The sequence below is a fragment of the Strix aluco genome, chromosome 13, assembly GCF_031877795.1.
Source record: "Strix aluco isolate bStrAlu1 chromosome 13, bStrAlu1.hap1, whole genome shotgun sequence".
Classification (NCBI taxonomy): domain Eukaryota; kingdom Metazoa; phylum Chordata; class Aves; order Strigiformes; family Strigidae; genus Strix; species Strix aluco.
In genome coordinates, this window is record NC_133943.1 from 21,702,485 (window position 1) to 21,727,788 (window position 25,304).

The 25,304-nt window shown below is 55.5% G+C and overlaps 1 protein-coding gene across 5 annotated transcripts in view; it reads right to left on the reverse strand.

Moving 5' to 3' along the window:
• Positions 1 to 24,250, reverse strand: part of NRG2 (neuregulin 2) — a 171,689-nt gene extending 147,439 nt beyond the window's left edge. For 4 of the 5 annotated variants that reach the window (XM_074839009.1, XM_074839010.1, XM_074839008.1 and 1 more), the window contains exon 1: positions 23,786 to 24,250. In XM_074839009.1, coding sequence (XP_074695110.1) covers positions 23,786 to 24,215 — 430 coding nt within the window. In that variant the 5' untranslated portion in view covers positions 24,216 to 24,250. Of the gene's footprint in view, positions 1 to 22,602; positions 22,706 to 23,785 lie in introns of those variants that run through there. The other variant, XM_074839012.1, reaches the window with a different exon arrangement.
• Positions 24,251 to 25,304: the final 1,054 nt, after the last annotated feature.

Genomic DNA, 25,304 nt, shown 5'->3' on the forward strand with positions numbered 1-25,304 from the left:
ATCCCTCACCCTATCCTCCAACAGCAGCAAAACAACAGCCGGCTGGAACTGGCAGTTAAATGGGTATCTGAATGCATGTCGCAGCCTAAAATCCTCACTCAGTGGAATGAGGCCTCAGCATCTGACAAGGCCACTGACAAATTGCTCTGTCACCTTGGAGCTTTGTCAGAGGCTGTCTGTGTTGGACACAAGTCTTCAGTAGAGCCTGCATGGGGAGACAAAGGCCCCTTTGCACTGGGCTCAGCCAAAGATGACCAAAAGCGCATTAAGACTGCTCTAGCTTCATCCCTTCTTCCAAGAGACCCTTTGCTTCATGACCTTGAGGTGAGCCACTCCAAGACTCAGACTGCCTGGCTGACCCTTCTGTGGAATCAGGTGAAATCTTTATCATAATTGAAATAATCAGTTATTTCAATTGATTGCCCTTCCCCACCACACCTCCACCAGCTCTCCTACACCCCGCTCTCCTGCTTCCTCACATGTGCTGCCCCTGTCCTCTTCCCTCCTGTCTTGTGATCTCCTCCCAAAGACGCTGCCTGAAAAGCAGCAGGAAGCAGAGCAGAGACATTTCCAGTGCTAAGAGCAGAGCACAGAACCACCTCCAGGCAGAGCTCTGGCAAGCACCTTGCCAGAGCTTTCACTGCAGACCCTTCTGGGGACAGCAGCAATGAGAGGTTTTCCACCTTGATGGCAGGTTCCCAGCCTTCCCCACTCTATCCTTATTGTGCGTGAGGGAAACTATGCCAGTGCACCACTGCTCAGAAGCTAGGATGTGAGACAGCCACCCCACGGCTTCTGCCTCTGCATTGCACAACGGGGGTACAAGCCCCAAGTACAGTCCAGCTGCATCCCAAATCCTTGCCTGCCAAGACCAACAAGCCCTGTGATTTCTGAGTGGGCGAGTTCTTCCAGACACCACAGGGAGCTCAGCAACATCTCACTGACATCCTGGGAGTTCGTTACCCTGGAAGATGAAAGTGGTCTCTTTGCAGCAGGCTGAGGGCAGCTGGAGAAGCTGTCAGCCTCCTACCCCACTGCCAGGCCCTTGGCTCCCTCAGAGAAGCCTGCCTGTTTTGCCAGACACTGCCACAACCTGGCATCCTTGGAGCTGTGAAGCAAAACTGATCCAACGACTCGCCCCAGCTGTTGATGCAGAGACAGAGCTGGCGATGACAGCCAAGGAGCTGCCCAGGCCAGCAGGATGTTTTCCATAACCATTAGCAACCAGAGCCGTCGGGATCAGCACCATCTCTGTCCATCAACCTTGGCCTCCTGTCCAGGCAAGTCAAGAGGAACAGACGATGTCTGTGAGACCCTAGAGGTTCCCAGCATGGTGGATTGCAGCCTGTTCATCTTGCATGCTGCCTCATCACACTCGGTCAGTGCTGAGGAGCCAGCTGGCCAGCCAGGAGGCATGCTGCTGCACAACGAAGCCTTGGGACAACAGACTGAGCTACCAGTGCTGGACATTGATACCCAAAGCAACCACACCATGGTCTAACAACTGGCAGCAAGCTTTAACTGGGAGAAACCTTGGATGAGACATGCAAACGGGGAAAATGTTGGGGTTCTCCTTGTTGCTAACCCACAGTAGTGCAGAACTGAGAGCTGGACACTCTCAAGCTGGGGGGTGGATTTCAAGCACACAGAAAAGATAATAAATAAATGCTGGGATGTTTTCACTCATCTCCTGGTGGGATGAGCTTTGCTCATTCATATTCGCAGGCTGTCTCAGTCACTATAAAACTTCTACAAGGAAACCAAGATTCATGTGCAGTCCCACAACTCTTGGGGCTTTACGAGAAACCCTTGTGAGCAGCCCCATCGCCATTGCAGCAGCTCCTCAGGTGCCGGCCCAGGTGGCGAACTCCTCTGTACAGTCCAGTGCCCCTGACCCGGGCCAGGCCAGCCACACATACTGCGATTTCCTCCACCATCATAAATCCCTCTTAATTCCCTCTAAACTGTTCCTTGTCTCCATCAAAGTGCAGGTGGGGATTAGCACAGTCCAGTGGAGCGGGGACCGCAGGCAAAGTGAAGGCAAAGCAGGACTGGCCCTGCCTGTGGACAGGCCTCCACCCACATCCCTGCACCCCTGCCCTGATTTCATGGCTAATCCAAACCCATCACAAGCTGGGAGTGGGGCCACCACAGAGGCTGCCATGGCATCAGCCTCCCCTGCTCTCTCCCAACCATATCACTCTTTTCCCATCCCTTTGCTTGTCTCCCACCCCATCCCAGCCACCATGCTCCTCTGCACTGGGAGCCAAAATTACTTCTTCTGACATCTTCCTGACCCACACACCAGCACCCGCCTGCTCCCATTCCCCCGCTGCATCTTGCCCAGGAGGCTGAAAGCAACCCAACAGTCCTGGGGCTTTCACATGCTGGCTTCAGCCTGCAATGCAGCATCTGCACACAGATCTGGGGGCTCATCCCTCACACCGGCTGAAAGGAGCACACAGCAGGAGAGACCTGATATTGTTTATGCGGGAGGCAATAGGAGATGGCTCCAGCCCCCTGTGCTCTAACCATTCAGGAGTAACCATTTCCTTACACGGTAAACCCCAAACCCTTCATCTATCTCCAGATCACTCCCTCCTCCAGACTGCTGCTGTGTCCCTCACTACCTCTGGCATGACCGTGGGAACACACCTTCTCCACTGACAGGGGAACAGCACCAAATAACAACAGCCTTAAATGCATAGTGGTACTTGCAGTCATCCCTTGCAGTCCCATGACTCCAGGAGTTAGAGATTCACAAACACAGGCCAAGTTTTGGTGACAGCACAATCAGTTTGATAAGAACAGTTAAGATGCCAGACTAGCTCCCTTTCTCAGTCCCTAGTGCAGGAAGGTTCGGGACCTCGGGGGCTCTGCTGAAAGCAGAGCACATGCTGAGGCTGAGGCCAGGATGAGCCGGAGCTACGTGGGGAGCCTCAGGTTCCGTGATGGGCAAGCACAGCATCACACTGGGCTGGAGCCTGGGGCACCCAGCTGCACCAGTGGGGTGAGCAGGGGGGGTGTGGAGGAAGGCACTCCACATTTCAGGAGTGCTTCAGCAGCAGGAGTGTGCTGGTCCTGGCCAGGAGACCACCGTGCATGGAGTTAGCGATGCATCTATACCCTGAGTACGCCCCTGCCTGTGCTGGGCTGGACGTACAGGGCTGGGCTGGGCTCAACAAATCCTGTGGCCACAGGAAAAACTCAGCCAGCTCCTTGCTGCGGAGGAGCCCACGGGCAGCTCCCACCCGGTCCCGGCGACCATGCCACCGGCGCGGCCCTGCCTTCACCAACAGCGCAGCCAGGAGTTCCCGGGAGAGCATCCTTTACGAATAGTTTTCTTGTAAGAAAATTATATAACGGCTCGAGTGACCAAAAATGAGAGCTTATCTCCATGGATGGGAGCTGCTCTGAGCCGCGAGAGAAATCTATCTGCTGATGCTGCAGAAACACGGGGTGCCCAGCATCTGAAGGGATGTAAGATTTACTCACTGTATATACTCCTTAGTCTGTCATATTAAAACTGCTATTTTATTGAGACAGTTGTTGTTGGGCTTTTCCTGTTGAGAACTGCCTCGCTCTCACCTCACCCCCGCGTGGTGCAGAACAGAGAGGACACCCAGCCTCCCTGGCGAGCACAGGCAGCAGCAAAACCAGGGCTCAGGCGACGCGGGGCTGGTGGACGGGGGCACTTGAAGCACGAAGGGGCAGGGAAGTGAGGGACTGGGGGACAAGAAGCTAAGGGACACAGTCCCTGGTGGGGCTGGGCCGAATCTCTGCAGCTCTGCCTTTGGCAGCCGGGACTCAGCACTGCCTGCAGAATGTTCATTGCTGTGTATTGCTCTCCCTTGCCATGGTTTGTCCGCTCCGGACACAGGCACAAACCCGACTGCAAGTTCCAGCCAAGATGTCCCGGTCCATGCCTGGACCACTCTTTACTCATTGGCCAGCCCTGTGCTTAGCAACGACCAATCCCAAGAGGCTACTGGGTAGGAAGATGCTGGGATTTCTGCCCCGCCCCCCCCCCCCCCCCCCCCCCCAGCCTCCAGCACCGATCATTTCTGTCTCCAGAGGAAGTCTGTGGCATAAACACACGGACATACACACACTAACTTCCCCAGGGCCCCTGCTTCAAGAAAGGAGCATCCCAGGACCATCCCCACATCATTTTACGCTGCAGCTTCCACTGCAGCATGATGTGTCCCCAAGGCAGGTCCCAGATGAGAACACAGATGTGGGGGATCAGAGAGGAGAGGAATAGCAGCATCCACTTACAGCTCCCCCACAAAGCCTCAAGGTTGTTACATCTTACCCTGGCTGTAGCTGGGACTTTACCACCTCCTGTTGTGAATCGGGGATACCCCCTGGTAACATCAGCCAGGGCTTTCCCTACTGCAACAAATAGAGCCTCAATGGGCTCCAGAATGAGCACACCCCCCCTCCCCCACCTCCACATACCAAGAACATGTGAAAACAATGTGCTGCAAACCATTGCCCACAGAAACAAAACAACTGAGCCTTTCCTTGTCACTTCCAGATGGAAACTGCAGAGAAAAGGAGCAGGGTCTGGTGCAAATCCACAGCAAGGCACCTGGGGAAAGAAACGACCTGCCTCCCCCCACTTCATGAGGCCAGTACCATCAGTCCTCACTGCAACTGAGAGACTTGAACCTCCCCAGAAAGATCGATCTGAGGACTAAAAGACTTTAAAATTCTGCCTGCTGCCTGACAAGGGGTTAATATGTTGAATGCGTAGGGGCTGACCTTGTGCACAAGGTGAGGCAGGCCAGCAGGAGAGACAGGGATGAACTGGTGTTCTTCTAAACCCTGGTTAACCTCCAATCTCTTTTCAGCTCTGCAAAGAGTTGAAATTAATGAAAACCCAGTGAGGACCCTGTCAGGAGGTGGCAAGCAGGGCCTTAGCTGTCCCTTAGCCATGGGGTTTGTCGCCTGGTCACCAGGACACCTTCTCTTTTCGGTGGCACACACCCTGCAACCCCAGCTCTGAGGGAAGGGACGGAGCAGGGAGGGCAGGAGTGGGACACGCTGGCAGACTAACAGTGGCTTTCATTCCCAGCACAGTACCCCTCTGGAAAGGTCCCTAGAAAGCTGCTTCTTCACAAGAACAGGGCATTTCTCAAAAAGCATCCAATGCATTTTGAATTTCATCTCACAGTAGACGGATGACAGTGGGGAGGAGCTCAGAAAGCAGTTGGACATGGGCATGAGTACATCCCTCCTGGCCTGTCACTCTGGCACACAGGCACAAAATGGCTCCAGCATGGTCATGTGAAGGACATGCACTGGGGTTTGTCCCACTGCTGGGCTCCAGAGCCAGAGCCATAGGCAGACCCTGTGTATGCATGGTGGCCGTCACCGCGAAGCATTACGATGAGCAAGCCACAGGTAACGGTACTGCTGCTGAGCAGCCTGCCTGGTGGGGCACGGGAATGAATCAGCTCCAGCCTCAAGCCTCAAAGCCAGCCTATGCATGGTGAATTCGGGCCTGGGGACCTTCCATCCTGCTACACTCACAGAGCCCCAGCACTGGGGAGCGTGCTGCCACAGGCTGCTGGGATCTGCTCTCCCAGCCAGACCCTCCATCAGGTGACAGCACCAACCCATGGAGCAAAGCCTAAGAGCAGAGCTCCAAGGTCTCACACTCTCCATGGCTTGGCCACCATGGCCAGGCTTCCCCAGCCAGGCTCTCACAGGCCGATGTGCTGCTGGAGGGACATAGCCACTCGGATGCAGTCCTCAACACACCCAAATCTGGAGGCAAGGTTCCCTGGGGTGAACCAGGATGTGGGGAAGCATCCTGGGGTGACCAGCAGTGGGTCAGCAAGAAAGAAGCAGAACAGAGGACCTTGGACCAGCCTTGCCTTTTGGCACTATCAGAGAGGAGGGTGTTTTGCAGTGGTCAGACCTAAACTGATGCTTTGACTCCCTTTTCTCACCATGCCAGCACGGGACTGGGGATCTCACTGGGGCATCTGCTGTAATGAGTTCAGCTCCGGCAGTTAAAGTTAGAGCTCACCTTGGCCATCTGTTTAATGCCTCTTTAATTTAGTCAGACGGCTCATGGTAACTTTTAAGGACCTTGTTGCTGCTCTCAGATCTCAGCAGCTACGACCGCTCTGCTGACAGGCATCCCAGGCTCCCTGAAGCGTCTGTCGTCTTATTAGCAGAGCCTCCACTTGGGATTTATTTTCCATCCAGAATTTAAGCTGAATTTATGTATTAACTAAAGACTATTAGTGCCAAAAATAAGTGGAATGCCACTTGCTCAGCAACACAGGCCTTACAAGAGACCACGTGGCACAGCCAACCCACCCAATCGCAACCCCAGAGAGGCTTTTTATAGACACCCACGTCTGATGGAGTGCAAGTGATGCTTGGCTTGCTGCAAGCTTTGCTCTGCAAGCATCTGATTGCAGGGGGAGGGGAGGGAAATATCCCTGCATCCACGGGCAGGAGGCACAGTTCCCTCCTCTCTGTAAGCAGCCAGGTGGAACTAGAAATGGTTTAGGAACAGGTAGTGGCAGAGGTGCCTCGTTGCCCGGCTATAAACACCCGCGCGTGCAGCATGCAGCTTCTGACATACAGCGTGTGTGCTGCTGAGTGTCTCAGTGCAGTATCTCAACATCAAGGGTCCTCCAATTCCCTCTCAGCAAGACTGTTCGAGGGAGAAAAAAGGTCACCCAACATTGTACAGTTCTAGCTGATGGTGGCTTCTCTGTTTCCCAGGTTGTCCCCAGGGTATTCTTCCTTTGAGTACACCCTCCTCCAGCACCGAGCTGGAGTGACACTGATGTGACTCTGAAGGTTTCTCCAAGGATTCTGACCAATCTCCACTGTAGGGGATGTGAAGCTACAGCAGCAGTCACAGCACTCTTGCTACCAGCAGCCCCAGAAAGCCCACACTGCACAAGGCAAGGTACAGAAGGGTCAGTGGCAGCTGGAGGGCAGCCCTCACATACCAAGACAACCATAGGCACCTGCTTGGCACAGCCTCTTCCCTTCCACTGCTCCCTGTCCTACTTCCCTCTGAACCAGCCATCTTGCACCCTTTGCCAAGCCAGACTCAGCTGCTGAGTGTGAGATGGGCAGCGGCCAGCACGGGTTTGCTGGTCTGGTAGCTCTCTGCAGCACATCTGGTACATGGGGCTGGAAAGGGGCTGCTCTGGCCACGATGCAGCATGAGCAGTGCACAGACAATCCATGGCCCATGGCTTGGGCCAAAGGAGCACCTGGGAAAAGAGGTCACAGGCTTGCAGCAGAGGTCAGCAGGGCTGGGGCAGGCACAGCTTGCCTCTTTGGTCCAGCAGCTGCTTGCAGAGGTCTGAACAGCAGCTTTAAGGCCATCAGCTGGACCAGAAGCTCCAGGCAGGCTGCTGGACTCCACTCTCCTGCTTGCCCCAGAACACGGTTTGCTGGCAGAAGCATCACTGTGCTCACAGTCCCACCACAAGTAGGATGCTTGCTCCCCAAGCTGCAAGGCAGAGAGGCAGAAAGTCCACCCAGCAGCCTTCCCAACAGCCATTCTCTGCTGCTTCGGTCCTGTCATTTCTGTGTCACTGATCTGTGCAGGAAGACAGAGCAGGGAGAGCAGGCGATAGCATCTGAGAAACAGAGAATGGGCAGGTCTGCAAACAACAAGCCCAGCACTGGGCCTCACTTTGCAAAGAGTTTGTGAGATACAATCCAGTCTGGCAAAGATGGCAGAGCTGCTCTTCATCCTGCTTTGCCCAAGATAGAACCTGGACAGAGCTCAGCCCACTGCTGCTGCAGCCCCAAGTTCCCCAGGTACGGTGCCCAGCCATGCTGCTCCGGTGGTTCCCGACCCCCAGCCCCGCTCTCTGCGGCCTGGCCCCTCTGCTGCACGTTCACTTGAGAAAGACTTAAATAAAAGCATAGTTTATCCTAGGAGTGTCCGGGGTGGGCTACAAATAGCAGCTTGGAGAAGCAAGCCAAGACCAGTCAGGCCATGTGAAAGAGGTTGCTGCAAGCAGAGGGGGCTGGGCGGGAAGCTGGGCTCTGGGGGTACAGCAGTGTCTCCCTGGGACACGTGTTGCCAGGTTTCAGACACAGCCCAGGGAGTTTGGTTCTCAGCCTTCCCCGGACAGTGGTAAGCTGAGGGTCCCCTAGGAGGGTGTCAGGCATGGCAGGAGGACAGTATTCAGGAGCATGCACAGGTCTTTTAGACTCCTACCTGTCCTAAGTGCCTTTGGGCAAGGACAGGCAGGGCCTTATAGCGCACTGGATGAGACCTACAGGGAGGGAGAGAAGGGAGAGCAAGCTGTGAGTATATTCTGGAATTGATCCAGAGCAGCCTGGGTGATGGAAGCTCCAAGGAGTCAGTGCAATGGCTGCACAAGAGCTCTTGCATGTGTCCTTGTGCATCATTTTGACAGCAGTGGGGAGACTGCTGTCCCACGAAGCTGAACAGGGGAGATGTTACCCCTCCACAGCACTGGCTCTGAGAGGATGGAGAACGTAAAGACAGTGTCCAAGGCCAGACGAGCATGGTGAGCGCACAGGAGCAGTCTGGATCCACGCTCTGCAGGCAGATACAAGGCTGCCTGACCCTATTGCTCCTCTTTTATGGGGAAACCACCACTGAATTTGCCAGGAACTGGGAGACACACAACCAGAGTACTGGCCCCAGGTGCCTCCTTGGCCAAGGGTCTGTGGCACACTGTTACAGACACTAATTCACAGCCCAACACTCCCTGGACAAACCCAGGGGGATGCACATATCCTCCAAGTCTCCAGCTGACTGCAGGCCTTTGGTTACAGACAACTGAGAACCACACAGGTCCTGGGGTCCTTCCACACACAGTCACACAGTGGTCGAGGTTGGGGGGACCTCTGAACATCATTTGTCCAACGCCCCTGCTCAATCACAGCCACCCAAAGCAGGTTGACCAGGATCATGTCACCAGCTTTTGTATACCTCCAAGAGATTCCACAACTCCCCTGGACAACCTCTGCCAGTGCTCAGTCACCTTCACAGTAAAAAAGCATTTCCTGATGTTCAGAGGGAACCTCCTGTGCTTCAGTTTGTGCCCATGGCCTCTGGTCCTGTCACTGGTCACCACTGAAAAGAGCTGGGCTCCATTCTCTTTGCACCCTCCCTTCAGGTGTTTATATACACCGTCAAGGTCCCCCCCGAGCCTTCTTTCCTCCAGGCTGAACAGTCCCAGTTCTCTCAGCCCTTCCTCATGAGAGAAGCTCCAATCCCTTCATTGTCTTGGTGGCCCTTTGTTGAACTCTCTCCAGTATGTCCATGTCTCTCTTGTACTGGGAAGCCCAGCACTGGACACAGTACTCCAGTGTGGCCTCACCAGTGCTGAGCAGTGGGGAAGGATCACACCCCTTGACCTGCTGGCCAGGTCCTTTATCTAATGCAGAGCAAGATACCATTGGCCTTCTCTGAACTTGGTGTCCATGAGGACCACCCAGGGCCTCTCCTGCCAAGCTGCTCTCCAGTTGGGTTGTCCCAGCATTATCGGTGCCTGGGGTTGTTCCTCCCTAAGTGCAGGACTTTGCTCTTTTCCTTGTTGAACTTCAGGAGGTTCCTGTTAGCACATTTCTCCAGCCTGACAACATCCCCCTGGATGGCAGCACAACCCTCTGTCCTATCAGCCACTCCTCCCAGTTCAATGTCAGCTGCAAACACTGAGGGTACACTCATCCAGATCATTAATGTAGTTGTTTAACAGTGCTGGACCTAGTACTGACCCCTGAGGTACGCCACTAGTTACTGCCCTCCAACTAGACTGTGTGCCACTGATCTCCACGCTCTGGACTCTGCCATTCAGCTGTTTTCCATCCACCTCGCTGTCTGCTCACCCAGCCCATACATCAACTTGTCTACGAGCATCTTAGGGGAGACCTGTCAAAGGCCTTCCTGAGGTCCAGGTAGACAATGCCCACTGCTCTTCCCACGTCTCCCAAGCCAGTCATTGCATCATAGAAGGTGATCAGGTCAGACACAACAGTCTTCCTCTAGGCAGTCACAGAATTATCTGACTTTTCACCTCAAAAATCACTCAACTTCCTACAAAAATGTCTGTCTCACCAACAAACTCCTGCAAGAGGGAGACCTAGAAGGGATGCTGAGAGCCGTTCCCAGCAGGCAGGTCCAACCTGTGTGTCCCACATATTTAGTGGTGCCAGACAACTTCATATTCCCACTTCTCATCCAAATACTGAATTTCCGGGAAATTTCCTCCAAAAATAGGTCTAAATGGGAAAAAAAGGTCATTGAAACACCTTCAAGTTTTCAAACAGGGTGCAGCCTCAGAGAACACTGCAGAAAAAGGAATCAAAGCCATCATTAAAAACATGTTAAGGTTTTCTTAGCTCAACTGCAATTATTGCTCTGAAAGCTGAGGATGTACGATAGAGAAGAGTGTGTGTGGGAGGGAGGAGAGGAGAAGGGGGAAAAGAGAAAGACAACAGCATCATGGAAGGAAATTCAACACTGCCAAGTGAAAACCACTGTGACAGGCAGAATTTATTTCCTTGCAGAAGGGTTTCCCATGTCATCCGTTACACAGGGAAGAAATAAAAACATTATTTTGAAGAGCATCGGCCATGAAAGTAAGACTTCAAGCTGGTGGGGGTTCCCTCAGATGCTGCAGCCAGCAGATTATCCCGATGTATGCCATTTCCCCACCCTCCAACAAAAGATAAGTTTAGCCCAGCATAAAACTGCTCCACATAAAATCCTGTTGTTAGCCTCGCTTTCCGGAAGGTGTGTGTCTGTTACAGTAAAGAACTCCAAACCTCCAAGCCCCACTGCTGGGCAGGTTTCAGCCCCAGGGACAGGGATGTGTCTTCCACAGGCTCCACGCTCACCCCCTTCCCACCAATCTGATAACTGTCCTGGGAACGTCATTTGTCTGGCAGGTTGCTGGTTCTGGTTTTTTAATAGGAGAAGCCCAGTGCGTGGTTCTCCCACGCAGGCACTGCCCATCACCGTGACCACTCTTCCCTCCTCAAATCGGGCTGCCAGTGTGCAGCGTCTGGGAACCTGTGCTGTGGCATGAGGTTTCACCTCCCGCAGCAGCAGGCAGCAAAGCTGGCAGGAGCCACTGCCTGATGGGGCACTGCTGACCCTGCTCCTCACACCCTTGGTCCAAAGTCAGCAGCTCTGCTACCAGCTCTGACTGCACTGCTGGGATCTCTGGAAAGGCCTCTGGACCAGCCCATTTAAGAAATACTTGAGTGAGACAATTGGACTCTGCAGCCTCTTTGGGCCAGAATCAGAGGCTTGGCAGAGCTCATCTGTGCTGTGCTTCAGGTCAGGTTTAACCTGGCACCCCAAGGGCCCAGGGGGTGAAGTGCCAAGGACTTTTTCGCCTGCCCAGAGGAGGAAGGGGCTAGTGTTGCTCTCCTGGCTCTGGGATACAGCCTGACCACCGAGCAAGTGTGAGGGGTGGGAAATTCCCTGAAGGCAGAGTGATGGGAAAGGGCACTGAATTACGAAAGACATGATGGGAAAGTCTGCGACATGTCCCCTCCCAGCAGGTTCACACGATGCTTTCAGTAAATCTTGTGCAACATAAGGAAACAGCCCAGATGGAGATCAGCCCTATCCACAAAGCCTCAGCATCCCCCATCCCAGACATGAGCCCTGCAGGGACCTCTCCAGGGGCAGCAACCTCTTTCAGATCCCAACCTACACCAGAGCACACACAGCCACACGTCTCCCCATGCGTCAAGAGCAAAGGACAGAACAAGACCTCTTTTTCTACCTGCAGAGCTGCCCAGCACTGTGACTTGAGGAGCCACCTCCAGCCTGGCAAAGGAGGCCCAGAGCTCAGCACCTGCAGCCCATGCAGCTGCCCAACATCCAACACAGGCAACAAGCATCTTCTGTCCTGCAGCCACCCAGGGCTGCCTTGGCACCAGCCACTGCAGGAAAACCATAGCCACTCTCCCCAGCAGGAAGGTTTCAAAAGGCCACAGTTTACCAACGGCACCTTTCAATGTGGCTATCTGCCCTTCTGAAGTCAGAACCCTCTTCATGTATTTATGATTTGGGAGTTACCAGCTCCTCTGCTGGATGCTTTAACATCTAAATATGAGGTTTGCTGATCACCCAGTTTCAAAGTTCACCACAGAAAGGTATTTCCTCTCCTTGCTGCAAGAATCATCCGGAGCCTCCTTCCTGCAATGGCCATAGTTTTATTCATGGTTACCAATCTGATTACAGTGACAGCATGTGCTTTCTTGGCAAATTCAGCTGGTTTTTCTACAGGTGTATCAACACCATGGGTAGGATTTCCCCCACTTCCTTGCACCTGCGCTGTCCCGGTGTGACAGCTCTGGTCTCTGCTTTTGCTCTGATGACATGGAGCAGAAGGTGATTCAGCCCGCAGTGCTTGGGAAGGAAGGAGAGGCCTGAAACCGTCTGCAACCTGAGGCAGGAGGGCTCCCAGATTAGCTGCCTCAGCACAGGCAGAGAGTGCAGTTGTCTTTCCTCTCACCAGGGAGAGTCTGCCGAAGTAAACATGCACACAAAATCCTGCGTGTCTGGGCTTGGATCACCTCCCAGTAACAGTCACTGACACGTAGCATCCCAGAGGGCTGGCGAATGGGCCCTGATGGCAACTCTCCGGGTCATTTCAAGCCCCAAGACACAGCCCTAATCTCTCCAGCTCCATGCAGCAGCTACAGATTTGCAGAAGTTTGCAAGCATCAGCAGACCAGCCACTCAGCCTGCCTCTCCCAAGCATCCTTCCATCACAGAGTGCATCACAAAGCTGCTCAGCCCTCTAACAGCTTGGGAAATCCTCTCCATGCCATCATGCAGCATCAAGTGCCCTCAGGGATCCATGCTCGCCGCCAGCACTCCCAGCTAGTTCTGAGCACCAGAAAAACAGCCTGGGTGCCAGAAGCCTGCATATCACCACGCAGTGGACTGACAGAAATCATTTCTTCACACGTCACAGCTCCCCCACGCAGACGGAGAGTGCCGCTGCAGATCAGAGGCAGGTTTGGGGACCACAAGTTTATGTCTTTGTGGATCTAACACCTTGGCTGGGAAATGGTCGGAGCGAGATGGCCCACCGAGAGTCAAGACGCTGTTGGCCGGTACCAGGCAGGCCCCTTGCAGACCCATTCCAGGAACAAGTCAGGGCTCCTCCACCCCCAAACACCCACTCAGACCCTCCCAGCTGCACAGAGTACCACTGCAGGGTTTGCCTCCTTTTTAGCAGGGTCTGCCACCTCCAGGGAGGAGCAGCTGGCAGCAGAGACAGCCCTGCACCCAGGGGGATGGAATGCTCTGAGGTCCATCAGTGAAAGGCACTGGAGGAAGGGCAGGGTTTCAATTACCATTTCTGCTAATTACCAGCACTGACACACTGATATGAACCCAGCACACTAACAGTTTTTGCCTGCTCCCTAGCAGAGTGTGCAAAGCAGCATCCTTCCTGCTCGCCAGGCAGGGAATCACGGTGTGGGGATGCTAAGCAGCTTTCCTACGATCAGTGGCACAGATGGGAACGGAACCAAATCTCCAAGCACAGCCCCCTTGCCTGCATCAGCTCCCTCCAGAGCATGAAGCCACACAAACACACCTCTCTGCAGTGCGTGCATCCAGCACAACTGCACAGACACAGGGCTGACACGAACACACACAGTTGGCTTTTTGTGCTGCGCTCCCCATGCAGAATGTCCGTACACCAGAAATGGGCTAAATACTCCACAAAGCTCCTTCTCTGGAGCACGGTCCAGGAGAAGGACATCAGGCTCCACAGAGGAATTACTGATCAATAAATGGAGAAGCATGTCACTGCCTCCCTGCAGAGCACACCCCTTCTGGGACTGAAACCACAGCACTGCTTCGGGCCGTACTCTGCCTCTCCCCACTGTAGCCCACCCCTTCTGGCTATGAGGCATTTGGGGAAATGCAGAATCAGCAGCTGCACCCCAACCATGCTGTACACACAGGCATGGCTTCTGGGAGCCTGTGTGAGCCTTCTGCCCTGTGGCCCCAGCAGCACCCTGAAGTGAGGCACTGTGTGAGAAAGGACCTTCTTTGGGTGGCCCCATGCCTGCTGCTTCCCATCACCCTGATTCTTGTAGGTATAGAAGAATTCCTAATTTCCATTCAAACCATCCTACATCTACTGCTATGTCCTACCCAGTGCCCAAAAACCTCAGGGCCTTTCCCAGCATCTCACCCGCCTCTGATCCCCCCAAACCCACCAGAACACTTTACCCCTCTAGGTTTTCTCCCTCCTTGCCTGTGAGTCCATTTGGGCTCTAGGACAGCATCAGGTCTGGGGCTTCTACAGCATTTGCTACGACCTGCAGTTGCTCTTGTGCCTGAACATCCAACAACAACAGTCATCCTACAGACCCAGCCTCTCATATCCCCTGTGCCAGGAAGACCAGATGAAACCACCAACCTAGGAAGAAAGTGCGCCAGAGAAGAGCAATCCTTCTGTGCCACAGAGCTCCACCTTGGCTGCATCCTCATTTCCTGTCATCAGGACATCTTTCTGGGAGTGTTCAAGATCAGGGAAGTGCTGGGGTGGTGGGACACTCATTTCATGTCTGCCCCATCTGCTTGGGGCCCAGCAGCACTGCTGGAGGCCAGAGAAGCAGGGTTGGGTGTGCAGATGCTGGAAGGGGCACTACCTCCTCCTGCCATGTATACGGAGCGTGCCAAGCCAAGCCAGAAGCCACAGGAAGGACTTGGCAGGGAAACTCCTCCAGCTCCTTCTTGCTGCCCCAGCTCTGCAGGTTTGGGGATGTGTCTGTGGGACTCAGGCTCTCCAGCGCTATAAGAAAGGGTCTCCAGGTCTCCTCAAAGCCAGCAGGTAGCACTCTGCCACACCGAGTCCCCCCAGGACAGGAATCTCCACTTCATTCCAGCACAGAACATAAATGTGCAGCTGCCTGGGCAGGCAGCAAGTGTCCCACAGCTCCATAAGAAGAGGCCCTGATGTTCCCTAGGTCTCACCAGGCTCACCAGGCAGCTCCCCATGGAGGGCCAGCAGCACAAGAGACAACCTGGCAGCCAGGGTGGGAAGACAGCTCCTTCCCTTTCCCCAGTAGGGATACAGGGAGAAGGCAGCTGAGACCCCACATGGCAGGGGATTGTTCCAGGGCTGCTGATGACTTCAGCTGGACTCCCAGCAGCAACTGCCAGCCTGTCTCAAGGCTGAAAAGCCTAGGGGAGACTCAGCTGCTCAAACCCCCACTCCTCCTCTCCTCTGCACCAAGCCATGCAGAAGGGCAGCTGAGGAAGAACAGAGGGGTGGCGGTGAGAGGGACGGAACACTCTGAGCAGCGGGTCCGGGCAAGGGCCAGAGGCACCCATTCCCATCATTGCTGGTACTATCATCCCACGGACCCACCGGGAAGATCTAACCCCCAAGCAAGGCATCCTGACAGCCCAGTCATGCTCCCTGTCATACCCGCAGGGCTACTGAATGTGTTGCTAATTGTCCTCCACACACCCACACACCTCTGCATGATGGGAAACGCCACATTACATTGGGAGAGGCCGACAGTAGAGGCCGTGCCTGATCCTGACCTCACCTTGGCTTGACCCAAGTGCAGCCCCAAAGTAAAGCGGATGGTGCGGCAGCGGGGAGCCAGGGTCCGATGGGGACAGGCTCCAGGCGAGTGCAGCAGCCAGGAGTGGTGCATTGCTGCCAACTTTGAGACAGCCCAGAAAGCAGAGCTAATTCCAGTCCCCACCCTCTTGCCAAGCCATCTGCCTGTCCTGAGACCACCGAGAGAGGATCCTGAGCAGCATTTCATTATTACCGAGCCATTACGAAAAGTAGATGAGCAGTGATTGATTATAATGAATGCAAATACCTGCCTTCTGACCCCAAATTGGCAGGACTGGACAGCTCTCCCACTAAGTAGTACAGCATGTCCTTCCACAGGCTCTGCAAACCTTTCCCATCCTCCTCAGCATTTCCACAAGCCATCAGGCACAGCACTGCCCATCCAGACCTGTCCTAGAAAACCATCACATCCAAGATCTGCTCTCCATCAGCCCTGGGGCCCTGCTCTCACAGGCTCATTTCCAGTACCTGAACCCATTGGGAAGGCTTTCCTGGAGTCCTCACCTTCATCAAGAGGGCAAAGGACAGTCCCCTCACACCAGGACAGGGTGAGAGTGGGGATCAGCAGGGTGAGAGCTGGGCGCTCTGTCACAAGCATGACACATCCCCGCTCACTGAGCACGTGTGTCCCTTCCTAGAGAGAGAGGTTCTGTGCCCAGAGGTGACAGCAGTCAGCTCTCCTCCAGGAGAACATGAACCATGAGGCATTCCTGCACCAGGGCACGCGCTTCAGCCTGCAAGTTGCCCTCCATGGGCCAGCAAATAATAAGTGACAGGAACACAGGAAAGGGTGGCACTGTCCTGCTGCAGACAACAGGGCATGGGGCAAGTGGGGGGACCAGCAAGAACCACTGCGGCCACCAACCCCAGCCAAGAGACCTTAAAGGACTGCCCTGGCCAGGGAGAGATGCTGTGAGTAGAGGCACCATGTCTCTGGGCTACATTATCAGACAACAGAGTGGGAACGGACCTGAGCACCTATCTAGTCCCTAGTTTCTGATCCTCTGAGCAGGCTATCTTGCCTGCCTGCAAGGAGATCACCCATACCAGGGTCATTCTTGATGGGTGTCTGCCCAACCTACTGTCAAAACGCTCTGCTGATAGCTCCCACCCAGCTCCAGACCAGCTACCAGGGACAAGGGGATAACTCCTTGCAGAGGGGCAGATACCTCCAGTTTGCAGTTCCCAAAGCCTTTTTGGGACTGTTGCCATCTTCTGGCCTCTTTTCCGCACACAACTTCTTGCCATCAGCCCACCCAGCTCCATCCTCAAAGTACCACCCAGCCAGGGCCATGCTCAGACCATGCCACCACCGTAAGGCTCGGTCTGGTTCCAACCCTTGATTCACACCAGGGAGCACTTCTAGGAGGTCACCCTTAGGTCATGGTTTGGACTGCAGAGATACCTTAAGGGAGCAATTGCTTGGGGTAAGACCCTGAGACAGGAAAGACAAGAAGACCTGAGAGGATTCCCTGACACAGGCAATCAGCCAGCAATGCCAAGACATGGCTACAAACTCAGAAAGAGCTGGCTGACCCTGACACGCACAGAGACAAGGAACCTCTACTCAGCTGAACACCAGTGCCCTGGGTCTCCAAGGCAGCACCTCCTGCCCCCCTCCAACACACTGAATCTCTTATATTCTTGTTTCCTTTTTCTTCCCTAATATGAACTCTCCCCCTCCCCTAAACAGCGTCAGTATTGTCTGCTGCAACTTCCATACAAAACTTCTCCCCAAATCCACCGAGCACATAGGTGATCCTCCCCCTACCCCACCACATCCTAGGTTTCCCTGCCTGGAGTTATACAAATTATTTTCATTCAAGCTGGAAATCATCTGCTCCCCTCTAGTACCGCATGTTCTAGGGAACCTCATGTTTTCCTCCTCCAGACCGGTCACCCTCTTATCCAAGATGGAGCTGGACCGTGGGGCTGAAATGAAAGCAGTTCTCAATGACCCTTCTGGCCAAGCTTTGCAGCACACAGCCCAGCACCAAGCTGCAGCAGCCAGGCACTGGGAGCACGGTCATTTGGCAGAGAAAGAGCAGCACAGTGATTCATCTTCCTTTTGATCTTTAGCCTACCCTTGCAGACTCAATACTCTGTCCCCAAAATTTCTGGCAGTTGGCAGACTTCTCCACCTCCCCCCAGACCTGAGAAGGCAAGCGCTGAGAGGTGCTGGCACCCTTTCGGGGTTCAACTGCTGCACACCCAGTTCAGTAGGCGAGCAGATGCCTGGCTGCCAAAGTTGCCAGGGAGATGAGCTTCCTCCGGAGCCTCCCCTCGCCGCACACGTCCGCCCGAGCTCCTGCCGAGGACAGGCGTCCTTCGCCATCTGCACCAGACAGAGCACTGCACAGCGCAAAGAACACCTCACCAGGGAGAGGGGCAGAGCCTTCTCGTTCAAACGGCACCATTTGGACATGAAAGAGTGGTCCAGCAGTTTGGGAGGATGCTTGCTCACATCCTGGCAGCCTCCTCTAATCAGCGGGGAGAGCAGAGAGAGAAGCAGGATTCACTGACATCTTTGCTACACCCAGCCCAGCTCCCCACCAGCGCACCCAGCACTGACCACGCTGCTGCACCTGGCACCGAGCGGGCACAGGAGGACTGACAGAAGCTGCCAGACAGCTCCAGCACCTCCCAGCTCAGCGGAGGCACTTTATCACTCCCCAGCGCTTTATCACTCAGGCTCCTCTGCAGTGAGAATTTCTCAGACAACCAGAGTCGCCCACAGGCTTGCAGCCTCACAAACCTGCTGCCTACCACAGATTGATCTCCCGTAGCTCCTCCTGGCCAAGCACGCCACTCATCTCCGCCTTTCTCGCTGCGCCCACACCCTGCCCTGCCAGTGGCCGGCACAGCTTTCTGGGAGAAGCCTATGCACTGTTCCAGGGCAGCATGGCTCTCCTCTACACTCAGCAGTGTCATGCAATGACTCAGGAGGGGAAATGGAGACGAGGCGCACTCCAGCACCAGCATCCAATGCCCTAAGGCTGGCAGAGCAGCTCCTCATAGGAGCCATGCCGCGCTGGTCACGGGAACCGGCAACTCCGTCTGATCCTGCTGGGAGAGGCACCCTCACCCCAGCAGTACAGCACCAGAACTGATCCCTTCTTGCAGGATTTTGGGGTGTGCCAAATGCTTTAAGGCTCAAGGCTCTGGACATGGTCGATGGTGCATTTTGCCTTACACGGCCCAAATCAAGTGGGGAGCTCAGCTGCAGCAGAACATGGCTCCCTTTTTGCCTGATGATGGAGTTTATTGCCTCTGTGCTCCCAAGCATGCACCAGCTTCTGATCCAGATCCAAACCCAAGTCAAGGTGTTGCCTGTGATTTAGAAAGGGCGTTATGCTTCAGGGCTCATATCTAAGGGTTATTAGCTAGCAAAGCACAAAGACAGCCACCAAGCAGCAGCTGGTGTCCAGGGGCTGTGCATGGAGAGGTACTAGATATAGAAACTAGCACTGCTGGGATCATGCAGGAGCCTTTTTAGTCTCCTCTTACTCACAGAGATCCTTGGGGAGATGCTTTATTTAGTCAAACGTTTCTGAAAGGGCGACTGAGAAATTAGCCAGTCTTTGCTCCATGCATGGCACATGCCTGGGAGTGGACAACCTCCGTTGTTTCAGGTACAGCTAAAGTCACCTGGACCTGCAGCACCAGCCAAGCAAAGTTTCAGTTGCCAGGTCCCCGTCACGGCTGGATCAGCTGGGAGACAAGGAGCTGACCTGGCCACGGGGACCCAGCTACCCGGGGTCCATTTCCAGGCCAAATCCTGTGTGCCAGCTAACCAGGAGCAGAGAGCACCCGGAAATGTGCCGTCCTTGCAAGGGGTAAAAGCTGTCTGCAGCAAAGTGACCGTTCCCCATCTGCAGAAACTCAAGGCAAGAAGGAAGCAAGTTTTCACTCTTCTGAGAACCTAAGGAAGTGTGATTTTCTGAAGGTGGTGAGAAATAGTTTCAGACAGCTCTAATTAGTGGGATGGCGTGTGAGAAAATCCAGCTTTGCTGCTCCCTGCTCCACAGCTGTCCTGGGGTGAAGGGAGATCACCAGCATCGGTGGCTGGAGTCCCCCCGCACCCTTCCCCTGTGCCTGCCTGGCTTGGAGCAATCCCAATGATTTGCAGGATAGTGGAGAGGGATATTTTTGTATGAGCTGCTGGTCCAAAGTTGCCAGTGCCATTTCAGGCAGCAACACCTACACCGCAATCCAGAGGGCTGTATTTTCCCGCGGGCACTTCAAATCAGGCCTCCCTCGTCTCCTTGCAAGTCAGCTGTAACCAACCTGGCTCCCAGAATCAACATATAAACAGCTCCCAGCATCGTGTGGCCACCAAGTCCAACACCACAGCTCCACCATGTTCCTGATTCCCACCGAGACCACGGCACCTTCTGACCCAGAAAAAAAAGACCTCATCTTACAAGAAGTATCTGCTGCAACAACAGGTCCTCTGCCTGCAAATCTTCCCAGGGATCTGCCACCACCAGATTACTTGCCCAGACTAAGCTAGATAATCCTACAGACAAATTGCGTACTTTGTCCTGGAACTCTGCAGCATTTTCGGTGAGGTGCTCCAAGAGATGTACAAGCTCTAATTAAAGCTACTTTGCAACTTCCAGCATATGGAGGCAGAAAGACATTTGTTCCTCTGTGAAAGCAGAAATCATATCCCAGACAGGTTAAATCCCCACCAGCAAGAGCCCCTCCTGTATACAAAATATCTGCAAATGTATCTTTCGCACAGGAAACATGGACTCATATAAAGCGGAAAGCAGATGATAACACGAGTGACCCTTAAAGGGTCAGGACCACAATCCCCTTCCTGGATTCAAATCAGGAGTGGCCCCAGCAGGGCTGCCGTGCCACACAGCTACCCCACCAGTGAGAGCAGCACCATGCCTTGCATCTATTTCTTCCTCCTTGATCTGTGCTTGTAGGCACAAAAGAGATGAGAGACCATCCCAAATTAAGGAGTTAAAAGATGTAAAGAAAACAGACAGGAGGAGAAGCAATAACAGGAATCATTATGTAACAGTATGAAAAAAAACAGTAATACTCCTGATGCAGAAGAGGTTTTAAGATGGGCAAGTGGGCGGTGAGACCCAGAGGATCCTGGGCCTGGAACCAGCTGGTCCCTGTGTGCCAGGGGAAGCAAACCCACGGCTGGGCAGAGATGCAGAGGCTGCAAACCTCAGGGGTTTGTAGGTAGGGAAGTTCCAGCCCCAAGAGCTTGCCCAGCAGTGGGATGGCCAAAGTGAGAATCCCCCCTCCCTGGATCCCAGCATGGGGGGGCAGACACGGAGCAGTCCGGGTGAGGCCCCACACACATGCCAGCCGCACAGACCAGTTTCCCTGTTCCACCCCCCTCACCCCATATTACCCTTCCCTCTCCTCCTGGCTCTGCCCAGCGAGGGTCTGGGTCCCGTGCAGAACCTCACCACCCACTTTCTCTCCCCCAAGCAGAGCTGTGCAAACAGCAAACTGTCCCTTGGAGAGAGACACGGATGCTCTGACCACAGGCCTAATCCTGCAACACACCGTGAACCTCAGCAAGCAGCAAGAGCAGAGGACACGCAGCATCTCGGCCTGGGAGAAGGGTATGAATCACTAGAAAACAGACCCAGGCACAGATCCAGAGCAGGGAGAAGAAGGTCCTGCAAGGCCTCCATCTTCTGGAGTAGAGGGGATTTGAGTGATCAGAGCCACACGGTCCCCCTTCACCCACTCAGAAGTGGCCCCAGTATCTGTCCCACTGGCTCCATTATATCCCTTACAAGGCTGCAGCCTGGCTGTCCCTCAGAGCACACGTCATGCTGGACACTTCAACCCCTGCCAACTCTGGAGTTGTCCACAGTCCCCATCTGCAGCAAGAATGGGAAAGAGCCCAGCACCCTTCCGGATCTCCCCTCCCAGCAGAAACCAAGGAGCAAGAAGGCAGACCATGGCCTGCTTTCCCACTCCACACACCTTTCCAGCAGCTCCAGTGCTACGAATCAGAAGATCCTGCCACGAATGTCACCTTCAGAAGTAACCTCCCAGCTGAACCGAGAGCGTGAAGTGCTCGGGGAACCACAAGTTCAGCAGGCTGAGGCTCCCGTTTAATCTTCATCGCTGAGCCAAACCGCAGTTATGACAGTTCCCAACCACCAGCTTTTATTTTTCTTTTGCAATCTGCCATAGAGCTCTGCTGAGACAACGCTCCCGACAACCTGCAGAGTCCCTTAGCCAAGGAACCTATTCAGACCATCAAAGATACAGAAACAAAAGCATCAGCTCCAAGAAGGTGTCACGGGCAGAATGACATCCCTTAACTTGTTGTTACATCAGCCTACACATTAACACTTCGGGCCTCATCCAGGAAGCAATGGAGCAGCCTCTGTTCCTCTTAAAGTCATACCCTGCTGCTCAGAGATGTGCAAGTTTGGAATCCTTCCTGCTTTAAAAAAAAATAAAAGCCACGTACCTTTTGCTGTGCTTTCACCTGATGATGAGACCACAGTCCTGAGAAATTCTCCATTTACCTTCCTTTTAACTCTGCAACAGCTATTTCACTAAATCCTCCATGTCCATGATGGCCCACATACAGATGCACATGAAATTAGTGTCTCCCAAATTAGTTTTTTTGTATGCAGTGCTAGCCCATTTTCTTCAACATCATATTCTGATAGGCAAGCTTCCACCTTTCTCCCAGGAAACACAATCTTCTAAATTTATCTTTTGGATAACTAAAAAGAGACAGGTCTGGCTTTCAAAACCTGGGGTCAGCAGCCCCAAATAGCAAAGTATTTCCCCCAGAAACACCTAGTTAATAACACAACAACAACAAAGCAGCTCACATATGTTCATTACAGAGCTAAGTATAACTTGACAAGGCACCTTGCTTTTAATGAGGCAAAAGGCCAATTAACCTGATGAGGAAGTACAGCATGCTGTCCCTGCGTGGGGAACCTGGATTCCCTGGAGATATGCCCCGTATATCCTCGTAACCCACCGAACATGGGAGATTCAAATCCGTTTCTGATGGCACGGCACGGTGCTCGGAGCTCTCCGGGTTAACACCGGCCTTCTCCAGATTTGGTGACACAGTATCTGAGCATTCAAGCCGGACGAAGGGCCAGCCTCACATTTTTGTAAGCTCAGATCCTATCCCTGGGAAAATGCAGTCATTGTCTTCGCGCAGTCCCCCACCGCCCAGCCCATCGCAGGTATTCGCCCTGCCGGAGGACAGCAAGGAAAATCCAGGCACAAAAGGAGTAAGGCTCCAGCAGGCGCTTCCCCGTGGAAGTCATTTCATAACGGCGTGTCCAAAGGTGGTGGCGGAGCAGCGCGCAGCGCGCACGGCAACGGCGCGAGTGCGCGGCCGGGAGCCCCCGAAACGCGCTGAGCGAACAAAAGAAAACCAACTTCCCGGCGGGGGGCCGGTATTTCGAAGGAGGCAAAACTTCCCGGCACTTAGGGCACACCTGGAGAGCCAGCCTCTGCCCCAGGCCCCGCACCCCCCCCGAAAGAGCCCCTCTCCGCATCCCTCGCCGCGCCCGGGGGAGGCCGGCGGCGGGCAGCGCCGCTGCGCGCAGAGTTAACGGAGCCCCCGCCGCGCGCCGGCAGCGGCTCTCCCGGCCGGGGCTGCCCGCCCTCACCGAGGCGAACGGAGGGAAGCGGCACCCGAGGCGGGGGCACTGGAAAACCGCCGAGCCCGGGGGCTCCAGAGGCGGCGCCGAGCGCAGCCGGGCCGCGGGCCCTTCCCCGCCCGCCCCGCACCGGCGCTCGGGGCTGCGCTACCGGCAACGGCGCCGGGGGGGGGGGCCGGGGCAGGCCGGGACCTTGAGTCGGGCCAGCGGGGACCCCGGGGCCGACGGGGTGGGGGGAGCGCGGCTACGGCGGCCGGGCCCGGCGGAGCGCGTCGCCGCCCCCCCCCCCCCCCCCCCCGCCCCTGCTGCAGGCGCGGCTCCCGGTGCCGGCCGGGGGTTCGGCGGAGGGGGGGCGGGGAGGCGATCGCGGAGCACCCCTCCCCAGCCCCGGCGGTACGGACCTGTCGCCCCGCGGCCGCCCGGGCCACGGGCCAGCGCTCCCCGTCGCCGCTCCATCATCGCCCCCCCCCCCCGCCCCCCGCCCCCCGCCGCCGGTGCCGGCGCCCCCCCGGCCGCCGCCCCCCGCCTCCGCGGCGCGGCCCGTACCGCAGTCGGCGCAGAGGATCCGCGCCACGTCCCGCTTGAGGTTCTTGCCGCTGGTGTCGAGCGGCGCGAAGGCGGTGCGGAAGACGAGCGGCTCCTCGGTGGGCTCCAGGAAGAAGATGTAGCGGTGGTTGCGCTTCACTTTAAAGCAGGGCGCCTTGGAGCCCACGCTGATGAGCTGCTCCCGCTGCAGCCCGCCGCTGTTGAGGGGCCACAGGTCGAGCACCTTGACCAAGACCCCCCCGGCGGGACCGGCGGCTCCGCGGCTGTCATTGCCGCCGCCGGCGGGGGGGCCCACGGACTGCACCTTGCCCTCCAGCACCACCGCCGCCGTGTACGCCTGGTCCTGCACCGACTTAAGGCTGGGCGAGTAGCAGGCGAGGGAAACGCCGAAGAGCAGCATGGAGAAGCCGGGCGCCGGGTCGCGCCTCATGCCGCCGGCTGCCGCTCGCTCCCCGCCGGCCCTGCGGCGGCCGGGCTGCGGGGCTGCGGCGCGGCGGGCGCGGCGGGGCGGAGCGGAGCGGCGCGGCGCGGCGTGGCGCGGGCCCGCGCGGATCCTCCTCCGAGCGAGGGAGGGAGGTGGGATGCGCTCACAGCCGCCCCTTCCCCCAGGATGCTGACCCCCCCACACCCCCGCCGCAAAAAAAAAAAAAAAAAAAAAAAGGTGATTCCCTGCCCGGGGACTCCCCCCCCGGGGATGCCCGCTGCAGCAGAGGGGATCCCTGCATCACTGTCTGCCTCTCCTGCAGGGCCTGGGGGTCCCCGGGGATGGAGACAGATCGTGTCGCCTCCATCTCAGCCATGGAGTCAGCCCCTCGCCAAGCCCCCAGGCACTCACAGACACCCCCCCCTCGCTAAGATGCCGTCAAAGATGCACTGATTTGGGGGCGGCTGCAGGTGACACGGGGCTTCTCTGATGCGCAGGGCCCAGGAGCCAGGGGCTTCCTCTTTGCCCGATGTTTTTATGGAGCTGGGAGATTTGTGCCTGAGATTCCCCGCACACCTGAAGAAAAGGCATTAACGCAGAGACAAATGGAGTAAGGTAATAGCAGAGGAGACAAAGCCTCCTTTCATGCCCTGATCCCTGCTGTCTCTTTTTAATAAACAAGTGCTCTTCCCCTGCAGTGGTTTCCAGGAGGAGTCAGTTTAATCTCTAAAAAGTGGCTTATTTGGGTTTATTTTCAAAGCTGATCCTGAAGCATCTGTACTTGCAAAGCCTCACTGCCCAGATGCCACAGTGTGGAAGGGAGCTGAGATGCTAAATTAGCAGCAGAGGATTTCATATCTGCTATTGCACTAGATTCTGCGTTGAAGGGGAGCGGCCGCAGCCCCATGGCGACAGAGGTGACCTGGAGGCAGGGAGGCTGGGCTCGGCCTTCTCTGAGGCAGCGGGTCGGGGTGCACAGCCCTGCCTGCGCTGCAAGGGAGACCCAGCCCCCTGCCCCAGTGGCTTTTCAGCCTCAAGGGAATCCCTCAGCACACCCTGAAGGATGACAAGCGCCAGGTCTTTGAGCACGTTGGG